The 11,042-nt window shown below is 39.2% G+C and overlaps 1 protein-coding gene and 1 pseudogene across 1 annotated transcript; one reads left to right on the top strand and one right to left on the bottom strand.

Annotated features, from left to right (window-relative positions):
* Positions 1–6: 6 nt before the first annotated feature.
* On the bottom strand, positions 7–2,549 carry LOC122076677 (the record flags this gene model as incomplete). Its single annotated transcript, XM_042642110.1, is given in 5 exon segments — positions 7–526; positions 611–718; positions 865–975; positions 1,240–1,407; positions 1,594–2,549. Coding segments are annotated over 5 exon segments (1,785 nt in total). The 3' UTR covers positions 7–80.
* Positions 2,550–5,820: 3,271 nt separating this feature from the next.
* LOC122086464 lies at positions 5,821–7,595 on the top strand (annotated as a pseudogene).
* The last annotated feature ends 3,447 nt before the right edge of the window (positions 7,596–11,042 follow it).

Raw genomic sequence — 11,042 nt, forward strand, 5'->3', positions numbered from 1 at the left:
AATTACATGCTCAGTGGAAAGAGGGAATTAATAATAAAAAAAAAATCCACATGCACATATATACAGAAGAAGCAAGGGAATTAAAAAATATGCACCTTATACCAGAGCAACTCACGCTGCATTTGGAGGGCTGCACCTGGAACTTGATTGAGCCTCTCAATAGGTGCTTTTTGTGCAGCTGTATGTGACATAAAGTCTCCTGAATCAATGTACTGTACCGTTGTAAGATCATTCTTCATTGGGCCTAGACGATGGATAAGCCCAAAAATCTTTTCCTGGCGGTATTTGATTGCGTCATGAAACACCAATGTTCTTGATGTCTTCAGAAGCTGAGGACAGTAGTTGATACACTCTTCAATAAATTCAACAATCCCATTCCGGGTCGCGTTAGACATTGCTAAACCCACAGCCTTGTTGACACTTGTAAGGTCATCAAGTTTTGATACTATCCTCCACATTTGTTTTAGTAGCTCAGAAGCTCTATCATGCTTCAACTTCTCCTCATAGATGTTTTTGCAACCAGGCACTGCTACGTCCATAATTTTATTGTTATGATGGTATTCTAATTGATACTATTAATTAGATCCACATATATAGATGATAAAATTACCTAGTTTTATAAGTGCATTCTGAAATAGCCAGCGGAAGAGGAACAATAGACCCTTAACAAACTGGAAAATAATAGAATTTGTTCTTGATCTACTTGTCATATTTCCAGCTGCATGCATGCGTGGATCCTCATGAGAATGAATGAATGAATTAATTAATAATGTTGTTCTTAATTATTATTGGGATATATATTATATTATATAGCTAGTATACATAGTATATATTAATTTGTAGTTTTAGAAAGCATGCACCAACCTTGAGTGCTGTTTCCGTTGGCATCATCATCCTCATCGAAAGAATTTTCTTCGTCTCCTCTTTTTGTGTGGTGGCAAGAAGCATTTTTTACATTGACTTGGACATCTAGCACTGCATGCTACAACTATATATATTATTAACACACACACACACATATATATAGGTATATATATTAGAAAATGAATCATATTAATGGTCAAACTAATTAAGTGGATTCCTTTACTTGTATGTACATTTGTTAAAAAGCCATACCCTGATTATGTTTTCTAATACCTTGCATCAAGTGAGCTAGCATTGACTCTAATTATTTATAGAAATTACTGCCACAAATAGAGCTCAGTTAAAGAAGGGATCGAATGATAGAAAATACTTAACATGAGTACATGAAATAGTATCCCAATAATCTCCCAACACTTCTTTTGCTTGGTAATGAACTTTTAAATGAAGTAGGCATCTCTGAGAGTGCTTCCATGGGTGTCCAATTATCAACATCTTTGACCAAGACTAAACCTTGGTATTTCTGTAGTAGATCAAGAGCTTGCCCTACAAAAGAATTAATTAAATAAATGAAAGGGAGCGAACTAGCTAGTGTTTTCATGAACGGCCGCATAAGGTAGCTAGTTTTAAGAACAGTGAGTTGATATATGATATATATATATATATATATATATGAAATTAATTAAGAAATTTATAAAGGAACATATATAGAAGATGATAATACATACTCACCATAAAATTCACCAAAAATTAGAGTAGTAAGAAGTTTAATTGTAGTTGTTTCACGTTCTTGGTCAGTACTGTGGTCTTCTTCCATCTGATGATCATGATGACCTACTTCTTCTGTTTGGCGTATGGTGATCGGGTAAAGATAATTCACCGCATCTTTGTGGCCGAAGATTGCAGCCATCATGATTGGGATGCGATTGTGGTAGTATTTGCTTTTGATCATCACTAGATTCTCATCCTTTTCTATCATGGCCTTGATCACCTCTTTGTTCCCACATACAGCAGCAATATGAAGGACAGTTATCGCGTCTTTTCCTTGTCTTGATAGATGGTGTGCAGGCATCATTTTTATCAATTCCTTTGCAATTTCAGTTCTTTGCTGTTGAACTGCCACGTGAAGAGGAAGATCTCCGCCTGATGTGAGCCTGGCTGTAAGAGCTCCCTCGTTTTCAGAGACCAACTCAGACACACTCTTCCAATCACCATCACTAATAGCCGTGTAAAGAGGTACACACCATGTGTGATGTGTTCTCTGCTTCCTTCTTACTGTATTTGAAGTTGAATACTTAAACTCATACATGGTAACTAATTGGCTCCAAATAAGACTCATATTCTCTAGTCCTTCAATATATGGTACTGTCCTAGCTCCACACTTTTTTTCAAATATTGATACAATTTCTTCCTTTTTCTGCTTCCAATCCTCATTACTTTGATCATCAGGTTCACGTTTTGCTCCCACCAAATAATCCCACACTTCTTTGTACTTCAACAATTTTTCCATCTTATCTTTCCAACTCCGATAGTTTTCTTCTGTCAGAGTAGGAATGTCATCATCGGTTGCCACTTCACTTTGCAAAGACATAGAATCAATGTTTTTCTCTGATGCCTCTTTACTTTTCATAGAAGTAGAATCTTTTTCCACTGATGAGTCATTGTTTTCCCTTGATCCTTCCATGCCTATATATGAAGAAAGCAAATCATTACCAAAAAAGAAAGCAAATCATATATATTGCTTCTTTAATTTTTTTTTTTTTTTCTTGGGGAAAAAAAATTCACTGCACGGGTTGCAGCTAACCGCTGGTCGCAGCCAAAGAAATAGACTCCCAGGGGAGGTTTGAAAATACTCTCCTAAGGTAGCTGTCAAGTTTTGTTTCACTGTTTAAGGCAGCCTATGGTAAAGCGTAGCTTAAGCTCCAAGGCTGGCCTTGCCCAATCCCCTAAATAAAAATTTGGGAGCAAGAACAGAGTTCATCAAGCGAGTATTCTCATGCCCACTCACAGCCATGGTTTCAAGTATCCATATTGTATCGATCTATCATATCGAATCGGTATCAGTTGAAATTGATTCCAATCTAGATCGGTTATCCGTATCATTTCAGGGGTACAATAGTAAAAAAAAAAAAAAAAAAGATTGTGTGAATGATATAATTGTACTTCATAGGTTGCATGATTTAAGAAATGAAAATGTACTTCATAGGGGTTGGGTATTTCGAATGAGCTATATGGGCTTAAGATTTTAAATAATTGATCGGTTAGGTTGGATGGGATGAATTCTGTATATTGATTGGGGCAGGCTTTCCTCTATGGCCCACCTAATTTTGCCACATGGTTAGGCTAACATGGCAACCAACTACCCCAGGCATAGCATCCATCCCTTTACTTCTTGGAAGCATGGATTTTGCTCTGGGTATCTGTACCAGTATGGGTCCATCAAATCAATATCGAAGAGGATTGATGGGTATTGATCATTTTTGTCCTTTGCTTTTTAGAAAAAAATGCAATTTTTTTTACTGTTTTACCCCAAAAATGATACTACTAATCAATCCGGATTGATCAAACATCAAGAATCGGTCTCAATCGATACCGATATGATACGGCCAATACGATACCAATACTTGAAACCATGGTTAGAAGTAATGAAATTCCAGCAACTATAGAGACTCCCTTTTTTATTAATTTATTAATTTATTTTTAAATGATTCTGATGGAAATGCTTATATATGCTCCCTAATCCTTTCTCCCCATCTTACAAATGTTTTGGCTTGATATTGCTTGTGCTTTATTTGATCCTAATACCAAGCAATGGTTGGCAAGCAAGCTCAGCCATCATTGATGAACTTCACACAAATTCTAACAGGCCAATATCCATTAGGAGACCCAAGCCTATCTGAATGTCTAGAAAATGTATGCATCATTCATTCATTCATTCATTCCTAAACTTAATCAACTATATGGTCTGAGCTGGGCTTGGGCTTCCTGCCTTTCAGCCCATATATCCATTAAGGATCCAAGCATAAAACCCAAGATCCCGTGACATTCATTCCTTCAGAACCCGCCCTGGCCCGCCCTGAGCCCGAACAGGGCTTGGCCAAGTTTTTTTTACCCTAAGGGCAGGTTAGGGTTGGGGTCGGGCTCGGGCTCGAATTGATGTCTCAGCCCCTCTCAACTCGGCTTGAAATTTAACTCTGAATTTTTATATTAGACTTTAAGGCTCCTATTGGTATTTCATTTTTCTATAAGTTTTAATGTATAGGATATAAATGGCAAAAATAGGTTAATTAAGGTTAATCCAGCTAGGGTCAACTCAGTCCAACTTGACCCAACACGGCCCTGATAGGGTCAATTAGGGTCAGGTTGGATTGGTATGACCCCGATAGGGTTGGACCTCAATTGAATTTTTACGACCTAGAGTTGGGTTAGGCTAGGGGTGTCAACCGGTCAGGTCGGGTCGATCTCGGTCGGGCCTAATCGGGCTTGATCACTTGGAAACCTTGTACCCTGAACGCCCGTTTAAGTAAACGGGCCTAGCTTTGGGGGCCATTGTATGGTTAATAATCGGGCCGGTCAGTCTCGGGCTTTAATCGGACTACCATAAACGGGCCTTAAACGGGCCTTAATCGGGCCTTAACCTGGCTATAGACCTATTTAACTTTAAACATGCTTTAAATAGGTCCTCTTTAAAATTGATCTTTTAAATGTACTTGAAGAGGAATACCAAAAAAATGAGGCAAGGATGGGCATAACAAAGAAAAAAATCTCATGATTAAAATGAATTAAACCAAAGATACGTAAAGTAACTAAATTACTAAAGTACTCGATCTTTAACCCACAAAACTCAAATCAAATAAACTATGCCTACATAACCCAAGTTTAGTAAAGTTCAAATCAATTAAACTATGCATAAAAAAGATGAATGTTCATATAACAATTACCACCATCTCAATTATACATATCACATACCCTTAGGACTAAATACAAATAGTATTAATAAAACAAAAAAAAATACAAGTAGTATTAAACGGTCAAGCTAGGTCGAGCTTAAAGGAGTCAGTTCAAATCGGGCTTGTAAATGTGTCGGGCCGGTCAGGCACCTGTCGGGCTAGGTGGTTGCACCGTGGACTACCTATTTATAAATGTGTTGGGCTCAAGCCCGACACGTTTACTAATCGGGCTGGTCTAGGTCAAGCCATAAACGTGTCGGGCTCGGTCGGGCCTACCGAAGTGGGCTTAGAATTGACACCCCTAGGTTAGGCTATTAAGGTTTTAAGAAACCCGGCGCTGTTTCACTCCTACTTATAACTAATAGCAAGTGAAAAAAATACCCAACATAGCAAGGAAGTGAGGTGACCTTCCCTTTCAATTGCCAAATATTTGCCGGAAATACATGGGAAACGTAAAAACATCCTTTGTAGTGATGCAGTGAGCATCGGATGGCCGAGGTTCCCGAGAGGACCTCGGAACTTGTGCCCGGATGCTCTCAGCCATCGGATGCTCACTGCACAGAATAATCACTAAACACATTGATTTAAGTTATTCTTTACAGGTAATTAGTCGAAGGTGGAAAGCAGAAAGGCACAGCCACTTTAATCTCTGAAATTAACAACCATTCAAGTACTTCGAAAATAAATACCATATTTATAGGTTTTTTGTCCTATGTAACCACCGTCGGTTATACTGAGCCCTCTCTCGTTGTCCTCTTCTCCTCTTCATACTGTAAAAGGAGCTGAAATTATGATATTGCACATTAAATTACATTATTACTTGTCTTCTAGCTTATTTGATCCAATTCATATGCTGACAACCCATTTTTCATATCCTTCCTTTATCATCTTCACTGTCTTGATATTTCCAGCACAAAAAATCTAATTCTACAATATTATTGATTTTCCTTATACAAAAAGCCTTCCTCTCTTGTAAGATCCTCCCTCCAACATAAACTGCATCCTCACAAACCACATAGCTCCAGGTCTCTCTCTCTCTCTCTCTCTGGTCCTTCTGGGTCTGTGTGTCAATGGAGAGTAGGGCTTAAACATCTTCGTTGTCTGTGTGTCTGTTTCTGTGTGTTCTTCTTATGGCTTCTTCCCTGTTGTATTGTAATCATCCCAAATATATGAAACCAAGTGCCCTTCATGACTTTATACCTAGATGGAGCCTCAGTAGAACCTCATAACTTCTCATTTCAAGAAAACCCATCTCACCAAAACCCACTACAGTTCTTCTAAGATGCACTACATCTTTCTCAAGCTTGACTTCGAAAGCAGAAGATCAAGAAGCAGCACCACCGCTCAGGGAGGTTTGGAAGGAAATCCAAGGGTCTAATGACTGGGAAGGACTATTAGATCCCATGAATCCAATCCTCCGAAAAGAGATCCTTCGATGTGGCGAATTCGCAGAAGCCTGTTACGATTCCTTCGACTTAGATCCTCGTTCTAAGTATTGTGGAACCTGTAAATACCAAGGTGCCCATTTCTTCGAAAAGCTAGACATGGAAGATCGAGGCTACCAATTGAGTAGATATCTCTACGCAACATCAAACATCAACCTCCCAAACTTCTTTCAGAAATAAAAAATGAGTAGTGTATGGAGCCCACATGCTAATTGGATGGGCTACGTTGCAGTATCAACAGATGAAGAAGAGATCAAACGGTTAGGAAGACGCGACATTGTTATAGCATGGAGAGGTACGGTCACATACCTTGAATGGATTGCAGATCTCAAAGATATCCTTCAACCAGCAAATTTTAGCGATGACCCATCAATTAAAATCGAGTCAGGCTTCTTTTATCTCTATACCAAGAAAGAACAAGATTGCAAGTACTGTTCTTTCTCTGCTAGAGAACAAGTATTAGCTGAAATTAAGAGAATGATCGAAAGATATAAAAGAGATGAGTTGAGCATTACAATCACAGGCCATAGCCTGGGAGCAGCATTAGCTCTTTTAAGTGCTTATGACATTGCAGAGATGAAGGTCAACATTAGACACGACAGTGAAAACCAGAGTAGAATTCCAATCTCTGCTTTCTCATTTGGGGGTCCTAGAGTGGGTAATCTTAAGTTCAAGGAAAGATGTGATGAGCTTGGAGTGAAAGTGTTTAGTGTGATCAATGTTCATGATAAGGTTCCTACAGTTCCAGGGATCTTTACAAATGAGAAGTTCCAGCATCAAAAATACATTGAAGATGTAATTGATTTCCCTTGGAGTTATGCTCATGTGGGTGAAGAGCTTGTCTTGGATCATAAAAATTCTCCTTTTCTCAAGCCCAGTGGGGATCTTGGTTGTGCTCACAATCTGGAGGCTTATTTACATCTTCTTGATGGATTTCATGGCAAGGGACAGAGGTTTTACTTCTCTACTAAGAGAGATATCGCACTTGTTAATAAGAGTTGTGATTTCTTGAGAGATGACTATAATGTGCCGCCTCACTGGAGGCGGGATGAGAATAAGGGGATGGTGAGGAGTGCCGACGGTCGGTGGATGTTGCCAGAGAGACCTAGGATGGAGGCTCACCCACCTGACACTGCCTGTCATCTTGAACAGGTGCTTAAGCCTGTGAATTCACCCATGGAGTAACTTTACTTTGGTTGATATTTTGACTGACTTTGTGGGTTTCAATTTTTCCACTTCTTTTAGCCCTAGATGTGGATGTAGATGTAGATCATTTTGGCTGGTTATTGATCCTGCCAGACTTGTTTATGTGTAATTCATATCTATTTGCTTATTGAAGGTCCCATTTAGACTATACTATAGAGAGCGGATCAAGTCCTTGTACGAGAATCATTTTCTTACGAGTCTGATATGCATAGATGGAATTCATCTAACAACTAATTATATGGCTAATTCCTTATGTTTGGATCAGCCCGCATGAGAACCTGATCTACATTCCTATACCAAATCCACCTCCCTCCCTTGTTATCTGCAAAAGAACTAACAAACAAGAAAAGAGCTTGTTTAATAAATCATCCCAAACATTAATAAATAAATAAAAAAAAAAGAGGAAATTATACTCCCCTCCCCTATAGTGTGCCGTAATACTATTTTTCCCTCACGTATTTTAAAAAATATCACTCCCCTCCCCTGTAGTTTAAAGATTCTATCAATCGTTCCATTAGTGATCAACACTTTGACAGTGTTAAATGCAATGTAAAAAAGAAAATATAACCCTAGTATGATGTGAGTGATGTGCGTGAACCCCTTTCTTGTAGTTTATTTTTCACTTGAGTATTTGGACTCACTCCCCATCCCCTGTTTCCACGATTCCTACAACCAACTAGATCGGACCAAACTCCTACCTTCCTCCAACTATACTACTTGAAACTGCAATTAGGGATGTTAATGGTACAGTTTTTAGTATTTGGTTTGATTTCAATAGGGATATCAAAACTTAATACTAGATACCGACACCATACCATACCGTTAATATATTCAAGTTTGCAATACATATACCAAACTGACTTGGTATCGTTTGGTATGGCTCAGTTTCGATATACGAATGATTTTAATTAACTCACTTTAAATGGGTTTCATCCAAAAAAAAACACTTTGGGTTTCTCCGTTTCTGAATTCTGGTTTTGAGTTTTTGACGTTTAGGGCCTTTTGGCTTTACCCAAGAAAAAAAAAAAGTTTTGACATTTTAGCAGTTTCTCAAGAAGTATAGGTATTCGATTCAGTCCGGTATACCGAATGGTCAATACCGATACCAAACCAAACCGAAAAAGATTATGTTTTCCCATACCAAAATTCCTCCAATTTGATTCAGTATGGTTTTAAACGGTAGATTTCTATTTCAAATTGACACCCTTACCTGAAATGAACTGCAATGAAGATAGCCCCTTCGAAAGCAATTTGAAGTCTGGGATGTTATGCCCTAGATATCAGTATTGTTGCGAACTACACACCTACAACTTGCTAGTTCTGTTTATCGTTGGATCTGATCTGCAAGGGTCATGGTTCCTTTTTGAGTGTTGTTTTGAGGCATCGATCCATCCGAATCCAAAGGCTATTAGGTTTTGAACCTTCCCCTGGAGTTCTAGGCTTAGCCGAACCATTGAGCAAGAAAATCCTACAGTTCTTCAAACTGTCTATGATGATACCGGACACGAAATTCGACCCGAGACCCAATTTTTGCAGGGATTGAAGCTAGCAGAGGGAATCAAAGGGAATAATACCACTCAGATTTTGGTTACCCAGTACAGGGACCATGAGAAAAATGAGATTTTGCCAATTTTTCTTTAATTTTTTATACTGAGCATTTGGATTTCTTCTTAATCATCACTTTGTATACAGCGGATCTTCCTCAATTTTCTCTTTCTTCTGATCTGTCTTAGATTGAATTAGAAAATCGGGTTAACGAATGGATCTACACAAGCAATGAGAGATTTCTCTTTGATTTGAGCGGCAATTTTAGGTGGCCAGAGACGATGTTCCAGATCCAGATTGTCCAAGATGCAAAGGGTTCGAATCTGCCACACATCTCCCCGGGCCTCTACTAATCTCTGCAGCAATAGCCACAGTTAGCTCTCTTCCACAAAAAAATATGCCCAATTGTATGATATTGATCATCTTAGCATCAATAGGATCCACAAACTGCACGAACGCAAAACCCTTAGGTTCCTTTGTGTAATAATAATCTTTTGGCTGATACACTTCCTGAATTGGTCCAAGTCTTTCAAATGGAACTTGGAGATAATCTGGTCTATACCTGAGAGGAATATTTCCAACTATAAGACTTCCATTCTTTTGCTCTCCTGGCAGGTCGATTGTTGTTTATAAGCTAAATGCTAACCGCTAAACGCTACGATTTTGCGGTTAACAAAAGAAAACCCCAACACGGAGAACAGTTTCGCCAATCTAACAAAAAAACTCTCGCAGATTTCCTGCGTTTTTGTCTCTCTGTAACTCTAATGTTCTTACCCTGAAAGAGATCAATTTATAGTCTTGGTGGGTTAAATCGAAGAACAGCAGAAGAAGACAACCCCACCCCCCCCCCTCTCTCCCCCTTAATCTCCATCTGATCTGAGACATCCAAACCCTTTGGAGTTTGAAATTTTCTTCTTCCAAAAACATTCCAATTGCAGTCAAACTCCAAAGAAAAGGGCAGTTCCCTTTCTCTGTGTGAGTGAAGTGGGTTTTTGTTGTCTATGTTCTCCAATTTCTCCAATGGCAACCTCAGGCATTCGTTTAGAAGATTACGAGCACAGCCCAGTTCACTATGTCGTCACACTTGGAGACACACCACTCTCACTCGTCTCCTCAGTTCCCTTCCTACCCTCTCCGACCCTTCCCAGATCGTCAGAGAGTCCGACTCCCTTGCCCAAGAGCGCGTCGCTAACCTCATCTCCTCCCTGGTCGACCGCCGTGATGTTCCACAAAGGGAAACCCCAATTCACCTCGCCGTTCGCCTCAATGACCTCTTCTCGGCCCGCTCTCTCGCCGCCGCCGGTGCTGACGTCTCCCTCCAGGTGGAATTCCTTACAAAGACATTACCTGGCTCCCTCTTCCTCTTTGTACATCTCCAGGAACTAGAAACCTAAAAACTCGACCGGGGGCCAACTTGTACATACCAATTTTGCCGCTAAAGACTTGATCAAATATCAGATTTCACATTGTTGACATAAAATTGAGAAATAATCCATTAACTAACACGACGAAATTAATTCGCTAAAGCAGCATTTCCAGATATTTATCATCTATGGAATCGTCTGGTAAAGCTTAAGCAGTGTTTAATCATTTAAAGGATTGGCATATGTGTTGCAGTTTGACGGTTGCTGCTGCAAGTACTTTAGATGTCTTGCTTTTCCTGTTTGACATATTGGTGTACTGTGTTCGTAAATCATTTACTGGCCACCGCCGCCGGCATTTGTGTCATCAAATACGTCTACTTGGTTGTATTTCGGCCTAGTGACAATGGTAGGAGTGTTTCAGCGACGGAGAAAGAGGAAGAGGGATGAATATATAACCTGACTTAACGACGAAACCGTTGGGATCATTAGATAGAATGTTTTTCTTGTGGAAAATGTGAGTGATATTTTTGGAAAGATGGGTCAAACTGATATTTCACTATAGTTCAAGGAGGGGAGTGATACTTGCTCTTTATAATAAGAGAAAAAAAGTAAACAAAATGCATTGAAAAATGAGAAGTGTGCCTAAAGCACTATAGGTTCTTTTTTTTTTT

The sequence above is a fragment of the Macadamia integrifolia genome, chromosome 1 (assembly GCF_013358625.1).
Source record: "Macadamia integrifolia cultivar HAES 741 chromosome 1, SCU_Mint_v3, whole genome shotgun sequence".
NCBI lineage: Eukaryota > Viridiplantae > Streptophyta > Magnoliopsida > Proteales > Proteaceae > Macadamia > Macadamia integrifolia.